The sequence below is a fragment of the Notolepis coatsorum genome, assembly GCF_963971535.1.
Source record: "Notolepis coatsorum genome assembly, chromosome: 3".
Lineage (NCBI taxonomy): Eukaryota > Metazoa > Chordata > Actinopteri > Aulopiformes > Paralepididae > Notolepis > Notolepis coatsorum.
This window is the reverse complement of record NC_140167.1, coordinates 32,441,398-32,468,900: the sequence shown is the minus strand read 5'-3', so window position 1 is coordinate 32,468,900 and position 27,503 is coordinate 32,441,398. Positions and strand designations below refer to the sequence as shown.

General features: G+C 46.5%; 1 protein-coding gene across 1 annotated transcript in view; it reads right to left on the bottom strand.

Moving 5' to 3' along the window:
- Nucleotides 1-27,503, bottom strand: part of LOC311225753 (pleckstrin homology domain-containing family G member 3-like) — a 51,568-nt gene that overhangs the window by 19,783 nt on the left and 4,282 nt on the right. Inside the window, exons 2-4 of the mRNA XM_084311147.1 lie at nt 23,200-23,267; nt 6,905-7,398; nt 19-119 (exon numbers count right to left, since the gene is read on the bottom strand). Coding sequence (XP_084167273.1) covers nt 19-119; nt 6,905-7,398; nt 23,200-23,248 — 644 coding nt within the window. The 5' untranslated portion in view covers nt 23,249-23,267. The remainder of the gene's footprint in view (nt 1-18; nt 120-6,904; nt 7,399-23,199; nt 23,268-27,503) is intronic.

Here is a 27,503-nt window from a genome sequence, read left to right as displayed (position 1 = left end):
TGCACGTGTGTGTCTTACCTGTTGAACTCATAGATGTCCTCTATATTTCCAAACAGGGCTGACACATGCTCCGGCTGGATGGGGAGGTTGCCTACATCAATGATGTGAGCCAAGTAGTCCTGGAAAAACAACAACAACTGGGATTACATCTAGTAGTCTTGGATAAACAACAAAAACTGGGATTACATCTAGTAGTCTTGGATAAACAACAAAAACTGGGATTACATCTAGTAGTCTTGGATAAAAAACAACAACTGGGATTACATCTAGTAGTCTTGGATAAAAAACAACAACTGGGATTACATCTAGTAGTCTTGGATAAAAAACAACAACTGGGATTACATCTAGTAGTCCTAGACAAGCAACAAAGGCTGGGATTATACAATTCAGATAGGCTGGGATTATACAGTTCAGATAGACTGGGATTATACAGTTCAGATAGACTGGGATTATACAGTTCAGAAAGGCTGGCTATACAGGTCAGATAGGCTGGGATCACATTTCAGATAGGCTGGGATCATACTTCAGATAGGCTGGGATCATACTTCAGATAGGCTGGGATCATACTTCAGATAGGCTGGGATCATACTTCAGATAAACCTTCAACACACTGCTTTATTAATGCATTTATGTGATGCACAGGAGCCTGTGTTTTAGGTGCAGTTCCAAATTCTTGTCAGTAGAGGGAGCATGTGTATAGAGAAAACGTCACCGCTCACAGTGTGAGGTCCATGTGAATGCTGTTTTAACTCCGCTGACATTCGGTTTGTCATCCTAATCATCCCAATGCACAGGCAACAGATTATACAAATAAACTATGTAAAAAAAGGAAAGAGAAGAGGGAAAAAAAGGCTGTGTTCCGTGCATTTGCGAGTGAATTCTGTACTAAAATGAGAGTCACTAATCCAACAAGTGTGATCTTTTTTTAAGGATCCTATTTAAGCATCCTTTTAAGGATTTGTTCCATTTTACCAGGGGGCCAGTCTGACCATTTGGCAGCGGTTCCGCTTCAGCCCAGACCTCAACATTCAGACTGTTCTCCTGCCAAAAACCCAACTCCCTTCGGACCACAGGGGCATTCTGAAGGAGACACGGACAGGAGGTCCAATAGCCACACATGCCCAGCCCTTAGATGACCATTACTCCCTCTTAGCCAATTACACACTCATGTGTCATACAAACAACTCCAACCCAACACAGAGAGGAGCAAGTTGACAGGAGACAAACAAACACACAAGCTGAGACTAAACACGGAGGTACCAGTAAACAACTGTGCATATGCGCGCGCGCACACACACACACACACCCCTTTGATGTGGACACATTCTGCACGTATGGACTCACTCCCACTCTCTCTCTCTCCAACACACACACACCTTTGATGTGGACACATTCTGCACGTATGGACTCACTCCCACTCTCCTCTCTCTCTCCAACACACACACACACACACTCTCTCTCTCTCCACCCCTTGATGTGGACACATTCTGCACGTATGGACTCCCCCCCCCCCTCTCTCTCCAACACACACACACCCACACCCACACCCACACCCACACACACACACACACACACACACACACAGAGAGGTTGGTCAGTGGGCGCAGACTAAGTAGAGTCATCACTTCACACCGAACACTGAACTAAAGCATGTTCTGGTGGAAGCATTCCAGTGCAGTGAGAGCAATGCTGACTGGCATTCAGCGGGGCGTCTCACAGTCTCATGTAGTCATGGTCCTCACTAGTGGTAACACCACACACACACACACACACACCCGAAATGAGGCCCCAGCTGAGTGACCACACAACGTTATCTATGTTATCATGAATGAGTGTCAGCAGAGCGTGACAGCTAGGATGCTGTGGTGGAGAGGTACAACAACATGATTGATTGTACCTCTGCCAGCTACACGTGTAACTGTTAGGTCAAGTTGTACTTTATTCATCCCCGTGGGGAAGCCATTCCTCTGTATTTGACCCATCCAAGCCCCCTATGAGCAGAGGGGCAGCCGTAGACGGGCACCCGGGGACCTGCTCCAGTCGTAATGCCAGTACCTTGGTCAAGGGCAATGGCGGGAGTGTACCTAGCATGCATGTCTTTTTATTGTCCGTCTGTTTAAAGATACACAAGACAGCTTGGCGTCGCATCGTTGCTGTAGGAGTGGAGGTAGCCTGAGTGAGGAGTGGAGAGGGGTCGGGGTCCAGGAGCGCTGTGTTGACAGGGCTCGTCTCGTCAGGATTCGAGAAGCACTCCTCACATTCCTGGTGAGTAGAATGTTGAGTATGATGACTGCTCTGGGTGTGTTCAGGGGGCGGCCATGAGGTGGATGTGGACTAGTGAGGCCAGCTGGGCCACACAGCTGTTGTCGTCAGTACGTTCTATCGATAGATCCAGTGATTTAAAGTCCAGTCATTTAAAGTCGGGATGGACTCAAACCGCTGGTACCGAGTTCAGGGTCAATATCAAACGGAGGAGGATAAATCAGTTTGCTGAAGACTCTAAATGAAATGGGCCAGGTTCCTACTTTCTGTCAAAGTCAGGGCTAACGTGTAAAACATATTAAATGCAAGGAAGCGATTTTATTCAGTTTGTTAGCCGAGATATATTTTTTCGAGAGCTTACTGGTTAAATGTGAAGTTAGCTATGTTCCCACACAGCGGAGCCTATGGAAAAACTAGTTGCTCTCCCCTCGTCTGTGTTGTTTCTCCAGTTGGCGTCAAGATGGAGGTATTTGTGTTGGCTGAGAAGGACTGAGGGCTCAGCACAGTGCCTATATAGGACCGGGGCCAGACCAGGCCCGGCTCCTGTTCCTACCCCTCCTCTTGATGAAATGAGTTGGAGGTCCTATGGACGTCCTGGGATTGTCTGTCAGGACTGTCAGCGTTACCAAGGCCCCAGTCAAAAGACCTTCACAGCGCGGCAGAGCTCACTTTGGGCCCGTTCATTGTGGAAACGGTCCAACTTCTCAAAATTCCAATGGAGAGTCTGTCCGTTTACTCAGCGGGAACATCTTGATTAGAACGTAAGATTCGGGAAGTTGGAACATTTGAACAAGTTCAGGCTTTCATGTTTAGGTAGTAGTAGTAGGTAGTTAGGTAATATAACATTCTTAGTAGTAAAATAAGATTACATGACATCATTCAGACATACCATCGCCCGCCTCCCCAGGAGATCAAAAGTGAATCAAATGTCTATGTTCATTTGCGCAGCTGTGATATGAAGCAAGCAAAGCATAGCTGTACATATACAGCCGAGAACCAGCAAGGACTGGAGTAGGATTGCCGAGGTAGTCGGGTGTTCAGGCCTCCACAGAGTACATTTAGTTAATTTTCGCACATCAGTACCATTTGTAAAACCAATACTTAAGTCATCAGACAACATTATAAACTGAAAGTGTCAGCACTGGTCTGCGTGGAGAGTAGTTTTAACTTTCACTTCTCGAGTAGATTTAACTTCACATGAAGGAGAGAAAGAAGCCTTCCCGAGGTGACACTACAACGATGGTGGAGGATTTGGCCATCTTTCGGATTTAAACCCTGCAGCAGCGAAAGTGCGACTGGAGAGGAGCTCAGAGGACGAGTCCAGACTGGCATAACTTAGACGGACAGACACAGCGGATGTAAGCTCTCAGATATTGAGCGTCATCTTGTGAAATGCCGGGTGTCACCGGTAATGTCGGTGTTGTCCTGAGTTTAAGAAATGTCATGTCTTACCACGGCTGGAGGTGCTTTGGCAGTTTCTGTCCAGGATGTATTTGCTAGTGAGGCGGCGTGGCTCAGGGGTAGAGCGGGTCGTCCAATGATCGAAGGGTTGGTGGTTCGAATCCCGCTCAAGCCCATGTCCATCCCACTGCCGTTGTGTCCTTGGGCAAGACACTTAACCTACTTGCCTCGTATGAATGTGTATGCATGTGAATGAATGTTGGTGGTGGTCGGAGGGGCCGTAGGCGATGATTATTCGCCATGCTTCCGTGAGTCTGCCTCAGGGCAGCTCTGGCTGCAATTGTAGTTTACCACCACCGGTATGACTGTGTATGAACGAATAATGGACTCTGTAAGCGCTCTGGGGTTACTGGGGTGTCACAAAGAGCGCTATATAAATCCAATCCATTATTATTATTATTATTATAGTGAAAATGGCAGAGGAAGATGGTATCAAGCTAATTGATCCCTGGATGTCTGCAATCGGCTTGCTGCTATTGGTGTGAAATACATAGCTTAACACTGATGGTGGTGGGCCTGATCTCTGCCAACGACGAAAGGGCCTACCTGGAAGAGGTAGAGAACCTGTCACAGTGGTGTCAGGAGAACTGCCTCTCCCTGAACGTCAGCAAAACAAAAGAGATGATTGTGGACTTCAGGAGGTCGGGGGTCAAGGACTACAGCCCCCTCAGCATCGACGGGGCACCAGTTGAGAGAGTGAACAGTTTCAAGTACCTCGGAGCCCACATATCCGAGGACTTGACATGGACCACACACATTGACAGTGTTGTGAAGAAGGCACAACAACGCCTCTACTTCCTCAGGCGCCTAAGGAAGTTCCAAGTCAGTCAGAAGATCCTTAGGAACTTCTACTCATGTACAATAGAGAGCATCCTGACCGGCAACATCACCTCCTGGTTTGGGAATAGCACTGCACAAGACCGTAGCAGACTACAAAGAGTGACACGTTCAGCCGAACGCACAATTAGAGGGGGGCTTCCCACCCTCCAGAACATTTACAACAAGCGGTGCAAGGGGAAGGCTAAGAGAATTATTAAGGACTCGAGCCACCCGAACAACTGCCTCTTTGAACTGCTGCCGTCAGGCAAGCGATACCGGAGTCTTATGGCGAGCACAGAAAGACTCAGAAGGAGCTTCTATCCCCAGGCCATCAGGCTGCTAAACGAACAATAATCGCTAAACGAACAATAATCACTATGCAACAACCATCAAATGCACACAGCACACACACCCACACGCACACACACACTCACTCAAACAAACAACACACTGCAGCACCCACTCTCCACACTTTAGATCACACAAACACACTTACACTTTATATTTATTGATAAAGGATTTGCACTACAACTCGTACACCTACTGTGAATTGTACCTAAACTGCACCTCGTCCATTTATGCCTTGCACTATATAGTATTGTATATTAGTACACTGCACAGTATTGTATATTGTATGGTAACTACGTCTACGAACATTGTACATATGTCTAAACTGAACACTGTGACCTCTTTTTTTTTTTCTTCTAATTTTTACTATGTTTTTATTTCATACTTATCTTGTCATGCACAGTCTCTGGAGCGCAACAGTAAGAAGCATTTTGTACAAAAGTATTCTGTACTTCTGTATGACAACTATTAAAGAAACTTGAAACTTGAACTTGAAACTTGATGGTAAGCTACAGTGTATAGCCTATGCTACATAATTAATTCAAGAATATAACTTGAAGTAGGCTTAATGGCCAAAATCAGAATGGATCACCTGTGGAACTATTAAACAGACTAATGGTTCCACTTGCACTGTTAAAAATACCCTTGATGTTGTAGCTCAATGAGTCCCTCATCACTGCCCCGACCCTCCACCACTATCCCAACCCCACCTCCACGTAAATAAAGCATGTTCATATGAGAACTTGGGCCCACAATGTCAGTGCCCATAAACCACCGGTTTATCGGCCATTTTGATGCCATTTTGAAAGCCTTCTAAGTGGACGGCGAGTGGATGGAGCGAAACCATACGCGTCTTCTAGTTTTTAATATAGCTCTATGGTCGTTACTCAAGGCTTCTGTGAGGGCAACTAGCTCCCCCTCGCTCAGCAACACCCCCCCCCCCCCCCCCCCCCCTCCTTCTCCCCCCGGACGCCAGGCACAGCCAGTCAAAGACAAGGTGTGAAAAGGTGCTAGGTAACATACTGTCAGCCCCCGCCGCGGAGCTGTATCGTGTGTTTAAGACATTACACTCGGAATGGAGACGGAGTGGAGTGCTCCCGTTTCTATTTAAAGAACAGACTGAGGAAGATGAATGGCCAGGGCCGAGGGATGAGGATGATGAGAGGGGCTAATCGGTCTGCAAGTTGTTTTCAGACTACAAATACAGGAGATGTGATAAGAGGCCGGCGGGGCTGCTGATCGGAGGAATCATCCTCGGCTCATTTCCCATGCGTCCCAGAGCTCAGATAGGAACGACAAGCGTACACAGGTTCACCCTCATCTGTGACCGCGATTGTGAAAGTCTGAGACTTCTGCCGTGAAAGACCTACTCTGTGTCGCAGTTTTGACTCCGCGTTTGAAGACGTGAGCGCTGGAGTCCGAGATCCCAGACTCTGAGCTGTAAACTTTCACTATAAGATAAACACAAAATGATTTATATGCAATTCTATGGCTACAAAATCACGGGCTATTCCATAATCTCGACATGAACGTGCTAGAGAACTACAGTATAAACAACACAAACTCAACAGTTGTCAGATCTCAAATACACATTTTTCGTTTTAACCACTTTTATTTATTTTTTTGTCTCTGTTAAGACAATAAATGGATGTTGTATATACGTGCCAGACTATAAACAGAGCCTATAAACAGTTGCTTGGAACACAGAGGACTTTATTTGTGCTCAACAACCGTGAAGTCCCATTCCTTTGAGTCTCGGTTCTGGCCAAGTCCAGTAAATCACCTCAGGAAAATGCTAAAGACATGAAGTCATAACTCAACACCAGTCCAAGTGAAACACACACTTAATATACCTATAATTTTGCACTAACAAATCAAATGCTTGGCCCATAGTGAATGCTTGGCGAAAGGTGAAAATACTGAATGGGATACATTGAAGGAGAAACTTTAGTTAGTTAGTTTATAGAGTACCGAGGCCTCGGTTGGTATAAGCTTCGTATATATATCCACTCACCTCCACGATGCTGCGCAGGTCCCTGACGTACATGCGCTCCGTTTCGATGATCTCCATGATGACGCGGTCCACGTAGGTGAGCTTGGGGTTGGGCGCCATGGCGTCTGCAGCGACGGGCGAGGTGGGGATGGCGGTGGCGTTGTTGTTGTTCCACTGGGGGCTGAATACCCCGGGCTCCTGAAGCCACCGGCCCCTAAAGACCCCCGGGCTGGAGCTCTGCTCCCCGGCACCCTCCGCAGGGCTCAGCTCCAAGTCTATATCGTCCTCGCCGGGTAGGGGCGGGGTGGCGGAGGACGGGAGGGCCGGCGTGCTACCGTAGAGACTGTGACCGTCCCGGGACGAGTCCGAGGAGAGGGTGGACACCAGGCTCACCGGGCGCTCGCCCTCGCCGTCCGGGGGCTCCGAGCACAGCCGGCTGTAGCAGTCGGGCCCGAGGCCGCACGCCTGGCCATGGTCACCGTCGGTGGAGAGGGGTGAGCACAGCTGAGGAGATTCTGGAAGGGAGAGAGTGAGAAGTCTTTATTTGTCATGCAGATTAACATTAATGGATGGGGTTTGGTGGTCGCTCGGTACAGTCTGTACAGGGTTAGCTGAAATGGTTGGTGGGTTTATATTGAAGTTGTCCCTTGGCAGTGGCTCAGTGCTTTAAATTGCACTTGATCTTCTTGTGTCTCGGATTCTGTAAAAGGTAACCATGGCAGCCCCTAGTGTTCTTGTGTTTGACGTACGATTCACTTTCAATTCCATCAATTAAAAATTTCAAAACAAAAAACGACTCTAAATTTAATTTGGAGAAAACAACGTTTTCCAAAGGTTTTTCAGTATTTTGAGTTTTAAAGAAATTAAACTCACTGAATGGAAGGTGAATTGATCTGAACACTACCATGGTTACCTTTACAGAATCTGAGCTACATGAAGATCAAGTGACAACTTCAATACAATCCTACCAACCATTTCAACTACACTTCAACAAATAAGGCGCAGTGACAGCAGTTCCTATATGCCCGAGCACTGAGGAGTGCTTTACTGTATAGGGCCTCGCTCAAATCATTACTGACGTGGCCTAATTACATTGCTGCACGTTTGGTGGAAAACCCGGCCATTTCCTCTTGCTCTCCCGGCTGGTGAAGGCATAATCTTGGAAAAACACAGGCAGGGAAAACTGATGGCGAGAGAGAGAAGTGGAGAGTGGAGACCAGGGGCTTTTGTTTATATATCTTTTTATTGAGCTACGTCTGAAATCAAGATAAATGGAATCCATATTCAATTTCACATCCTTCCTGCCCAGATGGGGAATTTTCCCCACAAGTCTTTTTTCTCTCCCCACAAATACATGAAGTCATTGTGGTACGGGCTCCGAGCGCTCTTGTGGCCACTGCACCGAGAGCTCTATTTCCTTAAATATTTGAAGGGCAAAGGGGTCAAAACCATTTGGAGTCGTCTAAAGAAAAGGAGTCTTGTCTGGCGGTCGGACTTCAGACTAATAAATGGGGCTATAGGTGAAACGTTTAGCTCTGGTCCAGCGACTGATATTAGCTGGTGGAGATGGAGGGTGAAATATGGTGTTGAAAGAATACGGAGACACAGCATGTCATGTGATTCAATATGATCATTTATTGGGATCATATTGTGATGAAATTATAATATATATATCAGGATAACATAGTACACAATTCTGTTATCTAAATTGGTTTCAAAATCACCATGTAGATGTGATTTTGCACATGTGAGGAGATATGTTTGAAAATAAATTCTTAATCAATTTCCCCTTTATAGCCGAGCCCTAACATTGTGACCGGTTTGAAACGGTTTACACCACAGTGATGGTGACAGATTCTCAACCTACTCTGGATAAGGCCATCATTTCATGTGCGTCACTAGCAGACAGCCCACAGCTAATAACACAGGCCTGTTTGTTGGAGGGAAAACACACACTTGGGCCAGTTACAGTAGAACCACCGCAGCTGAAGAGAGCGTCATCCGCAGCTTGCAGGAATAGAGTTCCTCGCCCTCTACTCCCGATACAGGTGTAAAACATGCCAATAGTATGCGTAACACTGTGCCGTTCTCTCCTCGGAATTAACTGTTAATGAATGAGTCAAAGCCTTCATGTTAGAACAAGGGAAAAAACCTAAGGTTACTGTCTGATTAATCTATTGACTATTACTAATTGTAGGATTGACAGCATGTGTGCTGCAGTGGCCTCAAACGACCTCTCTCTTTACGAGTAATATTAGTCATTCAGCTGACGCTCTTATCCAAAAGCGACTTGTTCCAACGCTGTGCAACAAATCCAGTAAGGAATACATTTTCGGCAGTCGACAACAAGCCGTATTGTTCGTCTAATACACAGTGCCAAACTCAAAGTGCTTCACACTTGGGAGTGCACAGCGAGCATTGGACAACAAGGATTTCTTTTACAGAGTTACACAAACACACACTTCCTCCTGCCTTGTATCCTCGAAGTTTCCATGAGTCAGAAAACGACTGAGCTCAAGCCCGAGACCCCGTCTCGCTCTGCGCCGCCCCGGTCCACAACAATCACCCTCCTCTGCAGCGCTACATGGTTCCCAGGCCAAGCCTTACGGAGGGAGGCCTGTGAATGAGCTGGCAGCCGGCGGAGGGCCGACCGCTAGAGAGAAAAAGTCTGGTTGAAAGCAGCATGATAAATCACAGGGTTGATACACTAGGAGGGGAGAGTGTGGTGTGGTGAGCCGTTACTCTACTACTACACCACCACCGCCGTGTAGTAGAACTGAGGGCCGCTACATCGCTGGCTGCCCTCCCCTTTACTTTTGGTCTGGAGTTCTACCGAGTCAGGCATCCAAGGATCCCTCCCTGCCTCTACTCTGAAAAGCTGCCGCGCCAAAAGTCGATGCCAGCCGAGGGAGGAGGAGTTGGAAGAGGACAAGACGGTCAGGATGGTCCAAAACACCAAACGCCACAAAACACCCCGTTTCCACACGGGTTACATTTCATTGCTCAGATGCTTGGCCCGTATTCCGTGCACATGGTGTAAATAAAGGAACAAGACAAATGACTGAACAGACTAAACTGTTCCATGCGATAAAGCGGTACTGCAACGTATCTATTTGACTTGTATCCATCTACTCTACAGGGACCTGTTGAGTCACAAGCATTCTACTTGACGACAACAACAACCGCAAGCTTCTGTTCCTTTGATATTACACCCTTAAACATGGCCTCCACAGGCTTGTTCTATCTCTAGCTGATACCACACACACCACTGGGTTAAGGGCCCCAACACTATTTCACTAGTCACCCACAGAGTGGTTTTGTTGAAACAGGCCATGTGGAGGAATGCAAATGACTTTGTCAACATGTGGGTCTAAGATAAGCCGAGTGCTGCTAGCTAGCCCTCTGCGAGGCAGGGCAGAGAGTGTTTCCATTCTGCATGTGGCTTCGGACGAGGAAGTCAAATCTGGCCATCGGTGGTACCGTCTGCATCCCCGATTGACCATATTCACGCAGTGGCCATTTTGCTCTTATGTCATGCTCAGGTTGGGTTCCTTTACACGCTGTTCCCACCTTGGGTGAATAGACTCTTCTATTTAAAAAAGCATAAGCATGAACGACTGTAGAAGAGGATAAACGTCAAGAGTATTTGACTTTACTTTACTTTATTTACCACTTTAGAATCAAACCAGAAGAAAGTCATCTGTGTCCATTCCATCCTTTATATCAGTCAGATTACACGTATTCTCCTAAATTACATATCTGGAAGTACTGAATCCTATTTATCAGACTGCGGGGTTAAATGGCAGAATGTCTGGTTGCTTTAGCATCTGCAAACAGTTATCACTGATCTGTAAAGGATCTGTATCTCCACCCTGGAACTGCCCCCGCCCACTTCTACTGCCCTGCACTACTACTGTCGCCACAGCTGGATGGTACCAAGACATGCGTCAACTCTGCCACATGCAAGGAACTTTCAAGCAGCTATAATGGAAAACAGGTCACAGACTATTACCGCATTCTGAACTGGAATACGACTCGTTTATTTTCTGTTGGTGGGAAAAATATTGCTTGGAAATCACCCCTACAACCCATTCCAACTGGTCATTACCAGTGCTGCTCACTGGCAACAAGCTCAGGGAAAGCACTGTAACGGAAAGCAGCTGCACTGAGGGCCTTTTACCAGCAAAGTAGTAGTACACATTACTTCAAACCGATACATGTGTTCTCCGGAGAACCTATCAATCAGTTAGTGTAGTCAAAACACAACATCTGGCCACGCAGGTGAGCGCATTCTTCCGCATTTCCGTTTCATCTCTCGCCCCCTCGATGAGGGGGATAACAAGGGTGTTCCTCTAACCAACAGCGGCTCTTGTTCTAAACACTTGGGGCTGGCGGAGAGATATTTGGAAAATGCACAGAACGGACATGTACATCACACAGCAGGACCCGCGGAGCACAGACGGCGAGGCTCCAGATGATGTACTCATCAGAGGGAGGAATGTTTCGTCTCCGTCCAGACGGAACACGTGCAGGCAGGAAGCTGTGTTTTTGGAGTAGTCTTACTACATCTGCCGTGTTCAGAGGCGGACAGGATGGCGGCTACAAGGTGTCCAGAACTAGCGGCTGCCGCTCGGCTCCATCGCTAACACACGCTTCCAAACATCCCCTCACTGTATGGAAGAGAAGGTTTTCCATGCAGATTTGCATTCATTTACGATCACCTCCCAGCTTCCCCCTCGGCCTGCTGCTTTATAGTTTCATTTGGGGGGTTAAAGAAACACTCCAACATTTTGGCGCCAAGGCATTGTCCAACTAACACCTCTCCCGAAGGCTAACCGGCCATGTCCGCTTCCATTCATTGTGCTAAGCTAGGCTAACGTGCAGCCAGATAGCTTTCTACTGAACACACAGAGAGGAAATCTATATCTATGGTATCTATTTTATTGTCTCTCTGGAGAAGACGATAAGCTAATTTCCCAAAATGTTGGCATGTTCTTTTAAGTATATGCTCTATCTATCCACCCATCCATACACACACACACACACAGAACTCAACCACTTCAACCGAACACAGAACCCTCATTTGTTTCAGTCCTCCGTCGATACAATCATTAACTCCCAGACATAACCATTAACTAAGTCAAGGCTACAGAGATGGTATAGTATTTGGACTACGTTTCAAACCTCACTAACCCCCGACCAGAGTTCTCATAGCTCCATTGCCTCCAGTGTGACCTTTCTATTATGTTTCTAGTAGTGACCGTCTCGCAGACATGCCATGGCTCGTGGGATCTCATTAGATCAGCTGCTTGTGTTTGAACAGATTATAATTTATTAATGTCGTTGCTGAAGGAGGGAATGGCTGTGCATTCCAGACGTATTCCCTCTCTCACCCCCTCGTTGTCATTCTTTGAATTCTTTGTTCCCCGTTAAGCCCAGGTTAACGTTAACAGACAAAAGGCGTGTTAATGCAACGAGCATGACCTTTCCTTTTCCTCTTGTTGTCCCCCTGAAACACACAGCCACCGTTTCAGCTGCCTATAGGCTACCAGAAGTTAGAAAGGTTGTCAAACGATGTTAATTCGCGAGACGGCGCCTATATTTAAAAGAAAATTGGGCTTTTCAGTATTTTTCACCTACCCCAATTTAGTCGTTATGCCAATTCCCTTCCTGGTCGTTGCGCGCATTGCCCCACTGTCAGCCTGGGGAGGGTGTAGAAGTACCACATGCCTCCTCCGATACATGTGGAGTCGCCAGCCGCTTCTTTTCACCCGACAGCGAGGAGTTTCACTGGGGGAACGTAACGCATGCAGAGGTTCACGCTATTTCCCCCAGATCCCCTCCCTGCTGAACAGGCGCCCCGACCGACCAGTAGGAGTCGCAGTTTACAACGACCAGGAGACATACCCCACCGGCTTCCCACCAGCTAACACTGCCAATTGTGTTAGTAGGGACGACTGACCAAGCCGGAGGTACCGCTGACAGCTTGATTCGATCTCAGAGTCTCTGCGGTGGTAGGCGAGTGCTTAGTCCACTGCACTACTCAGCCGCCCTTAGAGGGGGGGAAGGGGGGCTTTTTTTGACGGGAATGGCGTCTGTGCGAGGAACGAGCCCAGGTGATGGAATAAAGCAGTGCTTTCATAGTGGAGGACAGGTGAGACGTTCACTCAGCGAGGGTCCTGGTGACTAAGCAGCCTGGAGACTGATGTAAAGTCTACCAGTGTTTCCACTTCGGCTTATCAGACCGTTGACACCGCGCAGACGGTTCATAAACTTGTCTGACTATGACATCATGGCTATGTGTGGATGTCATGCAGGGCCTAATAAGGTAGCGCTGCAGGAGAAGAAGAATAAAGCCTCTGAAATGAAGGCCCCAGACACCTGGTTATTAACCTTTCAGGCTACAGCAACATGGACTGTGCTCTCGATCATAGGCTGTCAACGGGTGTTTGTGTGTGTGTGGACATAAAAGCTACCCTTTACAAGGGAAACTCGGACCGGAGTCAAGATAATATTTGCGTTTCTGGCCGAGGAGACTGGTATCAAAGAAACTGTCACTACTGGACACCTCATCCCAATCCACTGTCATGTTCCTTGCAATACAATGGAAATACTTCAAAATGCATCACTTCCTGTGTGGAAAACCGTTTTCCCAATAATATAATCAGAATCAGAATTAGAATCAGATTTTTTTTTATTGCCAAATAGTTTGCACTTACAGGGAATTGGATTTGGTCGTTTGGTGCAACATTAACAGACAGACAATTAAGGTCGAATAAAATAAAGGGTAGAATAAAATAAAATGGAATATAAACTAAGTTAAAATAAAAGTACAATAGAATATAATACAATTATAAAACAAAATCAAATAAAATAGGCCAGGGCTGTACAATTGTGCACGATGTAGTCGAGTATACACTAATTCGAATACAAATAAGAATACAGTGGGATGTAATATTTAACAGGGCTCTGCATCACTTCCTGTGTGAGCATAAAAATTCCCAATAATATAATGAACCCAACCCAAGCCACAACATGTAGCTATTGCGTTAGCCGCGAGTTGCGACACATAGTGGGGTTGAGACCGGCCTCTGCCGGTGAGCTCATGCAAACCAGCTTCCATGTGACCATTATGCAAATTGTACCCTGGACAAAGATCAGTGTATTACACCTTATAGAACTCTTTGATTATACCCCAGTGTCTGTGACAGTGTGACGGCTGTCCAGCCTAAGTATGTAACATGGAACAACTCTTGCACTGAACTCACTGAACAGGCTACAGAGGTGAAGAAGACCGGTGCTTATAGTACGTGGCATGTCATGAGAAGTATTTAAATTACCGTACGGTATGTCTTCTTCAGGACCAAACAACACATAGGTAAGGGAAAACACGTGTTGACAAGTTACCAGTCAGCCACAGATTATAATAATCACTGTGACGTGTTACTGAAAATATGACAAAACCTTTGCTAGTAGTACAAAAGTAACATCTTTGTTACCAAGAAGCTCGGTTGAACAGACTCTTTTAATAAAACACTGTGAGGTAATATTCCATGGTATGTTAAAAACGATGTCTAGTAGACGAAACATTTTCTAACATCCCTGTCTGGGCCTACCTTGAAAACCACAGCGATGAGAGTCGTCCACCCGACTGAGCAACCCGATGGAACAAAGGTGAGAAATTCCGGCAGCTCAGTTTCAGTCAAGTCAACCTTTGATTGCCCTCCGCACCCTGCTATATCATCAGCTACGTTTAACTGCTCTCCCTATCACTGTGGTTAGATGCAGCCTAACACATTATTTTTTTTATATGATGAATGTGCACAAGGACAAAGACACACCTCTATGACTACCTTGACTGCAGTCGGCATTGTCAGTTCATGCATCATCAGCAACGATAAAACGTCCCCAATCATGGATACAGTGAGAGGAAAATGGACCCGGATTAGATGCTGCTGAAGTTTCCCCTTCGCTATCAGGATCTTGTTTAGGGCCTTTTGTTTTCTAACCAAATGAGGGGCAAGGCTTGAGGAAACCAACAGCCCCTATCAGCGTGCTGCATGCAAATGGCCATCCTCAAACTTTTGTCTCTCGACTGACTAACTGAGCGCAGAGAAAAGCAGTCATTCCATTGTCACTCCCAACTTGAGCCCTTGACCCCTTTCTTGCCGGGGGGGCTGACATTTGCATGCGAGTGTCACTGATTAATTGATTTATTGATTAATTCAATCAATCAATCAACTAGAAAGGTTCACTCAGTAGAGCACAAATATCCACAAGGCAGCAGTCACCCATTTATTTTCTAGTAGGCTACACATTAGGCGGGCTTAATTAATTGTAGGGGGCGGAGTCATAGGCGGCGCGTATATAAGGCCAGGGGAGGCAAATTCCGACCCAAATGCCCCAGTCTGTGCATTATTATAGGCAGCCTAGGCTACGATGTGTGTGTGTGGGCTGCTGCAGCCCGGTGGTGACAATACGCAAGGGTCGGCCGACCAAGGTGTCAATATTCCAGGTAGGTGTGGTGGCCGTTAACATTCCAGACTGCAGGCAGTAACCAATCACGCCGCATCATCAAACTAACCGATGCCAGTCTGGTCTTCAAAATCCTCCATGGTCCACTTTCTGATTTTTCACCTCCAGGTTCGCGTGTAGTCTTTTACCAACAAACTTGCAGTTCCGCGTTCGGGTTCAGAACTGTTGTACCGGGTGGCGTCTATTCGAATCCTAACGCTAATTTCCATTACGGACAAGTACATTTAGCAAATCAGCCCTCTCCGTAAGAGCTGCCAAGACCTTGAACTCCATTCCAAGTTACATGCCGCCTGGGCATAACACCGGATCACCTGAGGCCAAGGGCTTGCTCTACGAGGGCATGATGAGACTGAGTCAGAGTTAATCAAACCGTGGAAACTTTTTAGAGCTACTACGTACATTGTTTTCAAAGCATGATGAGATCCAAATTACGGAAAACGTTTCCTTCATTGCCGTCGGCACCGCAACTTGTGAACGGTCTTTCCCAATGAGGCGCATCCGAAACTGGCTAAGAAGAACAACAATATGCGCCAGGAGAGACGGTCAACTCTGAGTCCGCTTCACATTGAAAGTGATCTCACAGACAAACTTAAAGCAGAAAAGATCATTGATGCGCGAAACGTCGAATTTTTTTTTGTTGCATTAAGGTAAGACAATGGTTAATCATATTGGATGCCTTCATTTGAACAATTAATTTGCACTATATGAAATGAGTGGGGCTCGCTGTAGTAGCCTAGTAGACGTGGGTGAGTGTATTGTATGGCATCAGAACCTGGACAGCACCGTTTGCGTGCAAGCAAAAAAGAAAAAGGGAAAATTTTGCACGCTCGCAAACATAAACCAATGAAAGCAGATCTCCCAGCATTATTCCTAGTACACTATTACTGGTATCGGTTGATATGGGTAGGTAAAAATTGGTCATCAGTATCGGCATGAAAAAACACATGCATCCCTAAATGTTAACACTCTCAGCCAGAGATAAACAATAGAGAATTTTTTTTATAAAAAAAACGATCAAAGATGAGACAATAAAGCTTGAAAAAGTCCATTTCCATTGTGGTCCTTTGGCAGGAGGATGAGGTGGTGCGGTGGGGACAGCTAGACAGCAGAAAGACTGAGGAAGAGGAAGCATAAAAAGGCTTTGAAACAGTGACAGGCTTATGGACAGAACATCCGACAGCCAAAAAATAAAACAAGCCCCCACCTGCTCTCTTAGTAACCCTGCATACATATAGCCCCTCCTCTCTGCTCAGACTGACTCACGAGTCCGGACGAGGACATGCTGGAATACAGCGCACAGTGAATCAACACGGCCTTGTGATGTTCCACGAGACACTGACTTGATCATATGACGATGCGTTACGGATATGATCGTCTCGAGAGCGATAACAGATTCACTCTAGTATCATCGCTCTTCCGTCCTCCAGACACAAACGGTTTTACCAGACGTGATTATTTGGAACCACCGACAATAGCCTCTTTTCTTCAGCAGCGTTTTTTTTATAACTTCTCCATAAACATGCTCTTCACTTCCCTGTGACACGCGGACAGAACTCACTGTTACCAGGAGGACATTCCTGATGTCTCTCTGCATCTGGTTCTCTTTACTGTGCAACACACACACACACACACACACACACACACACACACACACACACACACACACACACACACACACACACACACACACACACACACACACACTCCCTCCCTCTCTCTCTCTCTCTCCCTCTCTCCCTCTCTCCCTCTCTCCCTCTCTCCCCCTCTCTCCCTCTCTCCCTCCCTCTCTCCCTCTCTCTCTCTCTCTGGGGATGCCCATTACTAGCCACACACTGAGCTTTCTCCCACCACATTAGGGCATTGTAACAAGCTGGAAGATCCTAGCCTCTAATTGGCTGATTAGTACTTTGTGTTGCTGCCATTCTCTCGCAGCAGGCAGAGGGGGTGGCGGGGGGGGGGGGGGGGGGGGCTCAAACTGGATCTTGAAGCGGCTAGTAATCTGTTAACTTATCCTTTCAGAGCCAAGGGCTCGGCCTCATCCTGTTTGCCGAGGGGGTCAAGAGGGGCATCGCATTCCGCCTCTATATCTTAATGAAGCACCTCCGTCCCTCCGAGAGCCTTTCTCTCACCTTCCCTCCTTGGCACTCCCCCGTCCCCCGTCCACCGTCCACCCCCCCTCTCAGTGGCTGACTATAAGGATGGAGAGTTTGGGGATGAATTCCCTTGGGAAAAACTCCTCCCCACCTGGGGATGGTGAATAGGTGCTCCTCAGGAGGGCAGGGGGGGGGGGGGGGGGGGGGGGGAGCAGAGGACGCCTCTGTGGATTAGGGGCCCAAGTCATGGCAGACCATTATCAAGACTATAGTCTAGTCTACCCATATAACTGTTTGATAGCATGTACAATAGTGCTGTATATACCATATATATATATATATATATATATATATATATATATATATGCATTTCTTTTTTTTGTATCCACTTTTTCTCCTCATTTTTCTATTTTTCTCCCATCCGAATTCTCCCTTCAATTCTACCCTCCCCTGTCTCGAACGTTGTTAGACCATGCCTCCCACTGGTCGGCTGCAGTGAGGACCAAGCCTTGCATCACGTATCCCCTCCGGTACACGAGGAGGCAGCTGTCGCATCTTTTCACCTGAACAGCGCAATCTCTCAGTGGCGAGGAGTATCGCGTGGGAGGCTCACGCTGCCCCCGATACTTCCTGATTCTGCTGTACAGGCGCACCAACCGACCTGTAGGAGTCGCTGTCCACAACGTCCAATCCCCACCCACCGGCTTTCCCACCCCCTAATACTGCCAATTGTGTTAGTATGAACGACCAGCCAAGCCGGTAGCAACGCAGAGAGCTGGGCTCGAACCCAGCATCTCCTGCGTTAGTGGCGAGCGCCTTGCCCACTGCGCCACTTAGCCGCCCACACACACTCACACTCACACTCAGTTATATATATACACATTTGTATATATATCTATCCACATCTGTCTGTACATACCTGTGTCAGTGTCTTTATACCTGTATCACTGTACATATTAATACTACAACTCTGTACATACATCTGATTATCACTATTACTCAGTAGTACTCATTTATATATTTTATATCCAGTTTAATCACCTGTACATTCATTGTATATTACTATTACACTTTACCTGTTGGGGCCTCTTGGACCAGATCGACATTGTAAATAAGAAACCTGTTATCTGGCTAAATAAAGGTTAAATAAATCAAAGATATTGGCACTCTGGTTGGATGCCAAAGTTCTTTTAATTTTACTGTGCTATGTATAATGTATAATGACATTTTAATCGAATCTAATCTAAACATCTTGCAACACAACACTGACAATTAAGCACTTGACTGGCAGCTTGCTTCCTTTCACCTCCCCATTCAAGCCGATGGAGACATTTGAAGCGCTCTGCTTTAAAACAATCCATCGTAATTTGATTAATGTATCTATTTTACGCCTTTTGACTTCAAAATGACTTAATATGTTAATGATCAACTTAAAGGTCAGTAAATAAAGCCCAGTGGACAACAGGGTCTGTGTACACACACACACACACACACACACACACACACACCACACCCCCCCCCCCCCCACTGGCAGTCAAGGTCAAAACAATGTTTGGAAAGCATTGGGGGAAAGTCTGTAGCTTAAAAGTTAAACTGTTTGTACTTGACTTGTGTAAAAGTGAGCCTTTACCTTCTGTATTTAGTTCAAGAAGTTGACTTGAGCCGTTAGATCACTGAAATACTGATGTACTTTTATATATAATGTACTGTATACTGCCAACTCGTATTATGATGGTGAAAAGTAAATACTGTCTAAGGTGAAGTAATTATACATCTCAGGTAAGTGGGTTATTGCATTTTATCTGAAGACAGAGACACGATAGTACGAGATTAACCTTCAAGTATACTTTAGAATTCAACATAGTCATTTACACAGAGAGAGAAAAAAGGGAAGATCAGATGAAGGACTAAATCTGCTCTGGCAGCTTTCAAAACCCCCCTCAGACATCTGAAACCATCCTTCATTCAGTAAAATCCATCAATCTATCATGTCAGTGTAATAATAACAGCATTAAAATAAAGGGCAGGTTTCAGAGCAGCGGGGAATTCCAAAGTGACCGAAAGACAAAAAGCGACTCCAAAAGGCTCAGCTTTAATCCTGTAAGTTCCTCTCTGCACTCCGGCCCGCTTCTTAAAGGGACCCCGCTGTGCCGGTTGACCTCAGTGCATTGGCATGTGATGATCCACTTAGAGAACTCCTCCATTCAACAAGCACCCCCACCAACACACACACACACACACACACACACACACACACCCTCCAATGAACCCTCCAGCCCCCAAAGACCCCCCCCCGCCCCTTCAGGCCGGCCCTGGGTCTATTCAAACTCCCATTTCCTCTGGACAACACACACACAGACACACACCCCCCATCCGGGGGCTAATGACGGTAGCCTGTGAGAGGTGCGAGTCCATTGTAAACGTTACCACCAGGCCGACAGTCCACAACCAGGCCACACAGCCCTGTTGGCACCTCTCCGTAGTGTCCACACCAGCTGACGCTAGTGGATATGCAGCTGTATGTGTGTCTCTGGAGTGTGGAGGAGAGAAGGTCAGCGGGGGGGGGGGGGGGGTCAGTCCAATCACCTCACTAGATAGCTCCTCATAATAACAGCTGCTGCTGCTGTGTGGAGGGCAGAGGAGGAGAAGGCGGAGGAGGAGAAGGGAGGGTCGGCAAGGGATGCGCCAATCGCCTCATTCGGAGCCGTTGATAGCATGCGGTGGAGTCGTGTAACATAACAGAACATAACAACAGAGAGAACTTCATGTAAACACGCTCCGTTCTCTTACAGAGGAGACAGGGCCATGTTGTTCTTTACGCGTCATTGCCATGGTACTGTTACATTATAACTGTATATCGTATGTAACTATCATGTTACTTAACATAGCATACATGCAAAACAACTGAAAAGTCGTTTTTTTTTTGGATTTAAATGAGATTCTAAGAAGCCGTTTGGCAGGAACACTCTAAGCAGAGCGCCTGGAACTAATGTGCTTAATCTACCAGAAGAGTTCTATAGGAGGAATGCTATTGTCCGAGGCAGTAAAATCATTTACATTGAAATAAATGGTTTAGTGGGGCGAGCGCGGGACTTTTGGGGCAAACAATACAACGAAATACAGTCAATGTGCCGCTGTGTAAACCCTACGACCACGGGTGCCTCGTTATATCTAGAGCTACCGCACGATTATGTGCAGAACCTGTAGGTTAGCCGCATAAATATCTAACAAGTTGCCCTCAAGTTTCAGTTAAAGAATGACTTAAGAACCCCCACTAAAAACGGTCACAGCCTACCGCACACCTGAGGCAGCCTGTGATCGATGCCACAGGCGATTAAGCAGTGAAAGAGTTCCAGGCCAGAGGTTGTGTTAACAAGCCCACTCAGGGGTGTGCGGCCGTCCCTGCCGTGGATCTATGCCCACTGGTCTGGAAGAGCTGCCGTGAATGGGGGATGATCCGTCCGTCCCCCCAGATCCCACTTTAAAGCTGTACATTCTGCAGACACAGCCACATTCCTGCCAAAGGGCTAAGTAGGTCAGAGGGAACCCTTATCTTTTGGGCTGCTGTGTGTTTTACGCATTGGTGCCCGGCCTGCCCCAAGTGTGTTGGTGTCTGGGTGAAGTCACCGGTTTTGGGTGGCGTGGGGGGGGGGGGGGGGGGGGGGGTCAACAAACCAGCTGTGACTGAATGAAGTACACTGATTATAATCATACTGGTTTTCCTATGGGGTGAGAAATAACACAATGACAACAATGAAAACAAACGAGCGCACATTCGAGGAAGTTGACAGAAAGTAAACTGAAGAGGAAACGAGGCGAGGGTGTGATTAAATTACACCGGTTTCCTTCCTCCAGTTGCTGAATTCAAAGTGGAATTGGCGAAGAATACAAGAGTGTATAATTCTACCGTACATTTCAAACCAAAACGTTCAAAAGATAACGGGAACAGAGTATGTCATGGAGCAGCAGAGTCAAACTATTTGACCTTGTTGTCTGTCCCATTTCTTCAGGTCATGCATGGTGCCGTTACAAGGTCGCTTGTGGGAAAGATAATCACCCTCGCTTCCCGTCTACCTGAGTGTTCACTTCATAAACCGTCGTGGCTCTTGCGACCCCTAAAGTGTAATCGCAGCTGGACAGTCCCCATAGACTTTTTTTTATTTTTTTTTATTGTTTACCTTGACGCAGAGCTGCGGCTTCCTTTCAGCGCGTGCATTCCTCCTGCCTCTTCTTAACCCAATCCAAACCATCGCCTCTCAGAGACGCAGCATTCCCAGCTGCTCCCCGGGCCTGAGCTAACCCCCCGTTCACAGCAGGGGAGCCGCAATAGTCACACGTCTACTCCAACCGGGTCCACACGACAAATCCGTCTGGAAATATTTCAGCCCAGAGCGCCTCTCTTCCTCGGTAAAGACTTGGAGGTTGTGTGTGCAGAGAGACCCGGGGTGCAAAGTGAGCTGTGAGAAGCGGAGCAAGAGATGCGCACAAATCTTCACAAGAGGCGGCACACGTCTCCCCCCCCCCCTTCCCTCAGCCAATGGCCTCTTTTTGGCCACGGCAGAACCAAAAGGGACAGGTTGGAAAAGGAGAAAGGGAACCATTGACACATTGGCATTCTCCAGCCAAAGTGGAAGCCCAGTGCCAAATGTGTTCAGCAGAGAGTAGAGGGGGGTGTGGGGGGGGGGGGGACAATGCAGACACACAGACACAAAGGGGCCCTGTGTCACTGCCGTGGTGGACTCTGTGAAGATAATGAACAGAGAAATAACATGTAATTTGCGGACGTGCCCCCTTAGCGTAAAGGGTCAGCACCCCTGGTCAGGCTAGGCATAGGAGTTGATTTGGGGGGGGGGGGGTTCAGAGACATTGTGGTTTGATGTTCAGGGATTCAGAAGTTTCAGCTGTGTAATAAAAGGGGGGCTGGCCCAGCTCCACAGCCGCACAAAGAACCACTCTGCTGTCCCAGACTGGGAGGAAGAGGAGAGTTCACTGCTCTCAGCTCTGCCTCTCAAAACCTCTGGATTTCCTCTACTCTGCAGTTTCCAACACTTTTCCACTTACCTATGCTGTACTTTGGCTTGGAATTAGTATAGGGTTGGGCAATATGGCCTTAAAATAATATCACAATTATTCATTGGTCATATGCCCGGCAACCGTATTCATAACAATATGAGAAGAAGGATAATGATCAATGTTTTATTGGGCGATTGCAGCAGCCTCTCTTTTATTCATTCATTTGTGCAAATAGTGACAACATTGAGTCAAAACATAAACATCACCAGCTGCTAAACTGTCCACCACTCCTCGGACTGTGTTTGGCGTTAAGTGGTGGAACAAGTTTCTTGTGTTTTCCAACCATTTTGCTTTGTTGGAGGTCTGACCTCTTGTAGCCAAACCACAACCACGTGTTCCACACGGCCGAAGTAGCTCCCCTTTTAGCCACTAAATCCTCGCCAGACGGCCGACGCGCTGCTCTGGCTCTCAGCCACGCTTGTATCGTTCTGGTGACCAGAGCGCTGTAGGACATTATGCACCGCACAGACACTTTTTCCCCCCCACGTACAAATTTATACCTGTATTATCGTGAATGATAGCGATATGGCACAGCCACCCACTTCACTGTTTAATGAGTCATTTGCCAAGAGGTCCAAGAGTTCAGATAAGTGTAAATAGTTTGGTCAGTCTTACCTTCCCCCATTGGGCCCTGGCTGGGAGCACTGTAGGACCCCTCTGGCATGGCACTCAGGCCTCTGGAGCTTCAGACACAGAAACAGAAATCAGACTCAAATAGAGTCAGACAGTACCTGGCACTTCATATCATTACAGAACATCACAATCACACCATTATTGATATTTGGTTGATATTAAATATGTTTATATATATATATATATAATGGGCTGATATTTTAGTTAATAATAAAACCTTGTGTTGACTGTAGGCTATTCTTTCTCATGAATGCATATCCATTTAAGGAGGCCCGATATACCCATGTATTCCCCATTCATCTAATGCAAACTAGTCTGGGTCTTATCTGAATTCAACAGGGACATTCCTTCCTTTTCACCGCTTGCATAGTTACTCGCTGTGCTGTGTTCACTGTGTGCCCGCCAACCCTTTTGCCGACGTACAGGACTCTGGAGCCGCGGGGTAACTGGGTTTGTGAGACTGTGGCGTGAGCACGCGTCAGGTTGGTGGAGAATAGGCAGAAGTGAGACACCGCAGGGCAGGAGAACGGTCCTTTGGTTGAACCCAAGATGGAGAGGTTCAAAGTGTGATGCCCCCCCCCCCCCCGAGAGAGCGGGTGAAGAGAACTTCTGTCACTGTCGTTTTAGTAGATCAAGTAGATCAAAAGACGTCTCATCATCATCATCTATCAGCACTGTCCGCAAATGAGTCGAAAAGGTCCGCCCTTCCTCAGTGGCATGCATTCCTCTTCTCCCTCATGCCAGGGTGTTTTTTTGGACTTTCTTAATGATGAGGTATGTCACCTCGGAGCTCACCTCAGAGCGCTGCTGGTTTCTCTCACATCACTGCCTTTCTGCCTCCTTACAGCAAATTAACACAGAAGACTGACTGCACTTGAGGACTTGTCTCCTGTGATTCTCGTTGAGCCCCTGGCCTTTCAAAACAATCACATACTTGGGCATAGCTAGATCACAGAGGCAGGAATTCTTCAGGGATTAGGATGGGCATTGTTCCTAGTGCGTTTCTTTGCTGGCCACTGTCCCGAGCCGACAGCCGCGCCGGCGGAGGCCCAAGCCAAACCTGCTGCCATGGGAGGTTCGTCAATTAAGATGCACACAGGAACACTGGGCTGGAATGATCGGCGCACTGAGGCCGCAGCTTCAGCTGTGGATTGCTCTCGGGGTTTGCGTATTAGCCACGAGGCCCGGGCAGCCGTACAAGACAAAGCTATCATTATTTGGTCCTTCTTAAGCACTGGGTCTGACTTGACGAGGCACCATCAATTTTCTTGTTGCATCATCGAGAGCGAACAGGGAAACAGATGCTGTGAGCCTGTATTTTAGGCTTAGCAAACAAAGTGCTACAGGAATGACGTTCTTGAAGATTGAAGCCTCTTCGAATACCTTCTGACCGAGTGGGGGCCAACCCGTTTTCAAGTGGTGAGGAGCCTATGTGAGCTGTGCTGCTCAGGATGAAGTGCAGGCTTTGAAGCTTCTCCCGGTGGGCCGTGAACCAGCGGAATCCTCTGATAATTCTGTGATCCTCAGGGCAAACCCTACTGAATGACCACAACACTATGCTAATCTCTCCTCTGGGCCATATTCCCCGTACCTGGTTCAACTAAATCGATCAAAAGTCCCATTAGCCAGATTCAATTAACCCGATGTTTGAATCCAGGCTTTCCCTGTTCCTCGAACGCTGATTCAGTCTCGTTAATTCAAACCAGACTTGATACTCAGGATAATTGCGTGCGGCCGCCTCACCTGAAAAGACAGCAGGTGTCGATCGCAAAAATCCTGATTCTCTAACGCCATTGATTGATTGATTGAAAACTTTATTAACAGATTGCAGAATGGGTACAATACAGTACGGCTCAATAGCCTTGCCGACAAGTTAAATGCATAATCTATAGGATAATTTTAAGTCCCTCATTACCCCCAATCAATCAGATTATATTTCTTTAAATGTGCCTGCTGGCAGTAGGCTTAATGGAATGAATAATCGAATGAGATCTTGCTAGCGAAAAGAATTAGTTCAACTCTTTCAGAATAAGTAGATAAAAACAAGCCCAAAGAGTATCTAATTCATACGAATTAATAGATACTTATGAGGATATCTGTACTGTATGTGCTTAGGTATCATGTACTATAAATACATGGTTCCCAAAGTTTTCAAGGCGCGACCCCCGAAATACCGTGTCAGAGAGGCTTGGAGGCTATACAGTTTCACTATTAATCAGGTTTTAATCTGTTTCGGACATCATCCATACATGCATTGAATTGATTAACCTCTGGTTTATACCAGTGACACCAGTCATGTCAATCACCCTCTTGTTCATCATCAGATAACAGTGCTTGAACAGATAAATGCATTTTCTCAAATGCATTCATCAAAACGTCAAAGGCTTGCAATTGCTCATTCATTTTCTCAAGTCACGTCCACGACGTCATCAAATCCGTCAAACAGCGCATCTCCTCAGACATTTTAATCCCAGTTACAATATCACAATAACGTGTGAGTGACAGTGATACAATTCAACAATCCACATATTCAGATTTGTCGTAATTCCCATCCACAATCCATGCATAAAGACGCTTCAATTTATGCTTGAATGAAACACAATCCAGGCGCTCCATTAAGCAAATACATCTACAGCAGAGAATATGAAACGAATCAGAGCCAAACGCCCGATAGGTTTCATTCATTAAAAATATCCCTGCGGGTTTCACATTTGCAATGCTCCGTTATTAAAATAACCACATAGTGTGTCACGACTCGCGAGCGCCGTATCCGTATAACTATGACGTGCATTATTTAGGACAAAGTAAATCCATAGGCTGAATATGATTTATTATCAGCATTTTAAGTCTATTATTTTACATTTCAAAAGCCCCCTCTAGAAAAACGAAGCACAAAAACATAATTCGGAATGGTATAAAGTTAGCCAGGTACGAGGAACAGGGCTCTGGTCAATGAACGGCTAAACTACAAATAAGAAGCTCAAAATATGACATAAAAGTCCAGATTTTAAAAGCGTTCTTTTCATTGTATGTGGATCAGTAGTGGTGGAAACACACTTGGAAAGGAAATATCTGTAAAAAAAGATATATATATATTTCAGCCCAAGAAAAATTATAGGTGCATAACTCTCAATCTCAATAATACGCCCAAAACGGAATTCTGCCAAACTCATTATCCATCATCTCCAGTTTGCTGAGCTAAGACAATTCCAAAAATCCCTGTTTTCCTTAGGAGGGAAGCATGGCTACATTAAAATCCTAAAGAAAACACTACATACAGGCTAACATTCATGCCGAACCGGCCACCTGTGCTTGAGCCAACCGGCCATTCCACACAAATGGGAGCACATTTGGTTCCCACAGCTGATGACTGCGTTTAGCCGCAACCTGAACCTCCCATGTGAGAATCTGGAGCTTGTCCCTTAATCGGAGACAGATGCTACTGCAGCCAATCTGATGGCTGTTAAACTGAAGAGCTGCAGTGGATCACTTCTTCAGTCTCCCTATTAGAAGAGCTGATAAACGTCCTTGTCCTGCTAATCGCCAGGGTTTAGATGTGATCCTCCCTGCCTGATTCTAGATTCCAACTTGGCTTTCTCTCTGAAAGAGCAACAAACAGATGACTTAAGGCGGACAGATGTTAGTTGGCCATGATAGTGGACTCTTGCTAATAAAGGAAATTCACATTGAGTCATCTAGTGACTCAACCACAAATGTATGAAAAAAGCCTCACCCTGTGAACATATACAGGCCCATGCACGCACATACGCACGCACACAAACACACAGCCATGTTTTCATGCATTGTGGGGAAATTCCATAGATTTACGTTCATTCCCCAACTCCTTGATCTAATAACTGTATGACTGACTACATGCCTAACCACCCTTACCCTATAACGTCAACTCTGACCTTAGCCTAACACTAACCATAAAATAGCTCCTTTACCTTGTGAGGTCTGGTCAATGTCCCCAGAACGACAAAATAAAATCTTGTTTTCATCACTTGTACAACGGTAGTAAAACAAGGGCACTCATGCGTGCGCACACACAAACAAGCCCACAAATGCATAAAAATGCATGTGCACACGGCACGTCTGCGCACACACACAGTCACACACACACATATATAAACAGTCCATGAACTGAGGCCTTAGCCACGGCATTGCTGAATTGAGAGGTCCCTGGGGAGTGATGACTAACTGGGGCATTTTACACCATTGACAGCCCATCAGCATTATGAGAGAAGTGAAACCTTGAACTAGTCCTCAGAGGTCGACTGTAGAAA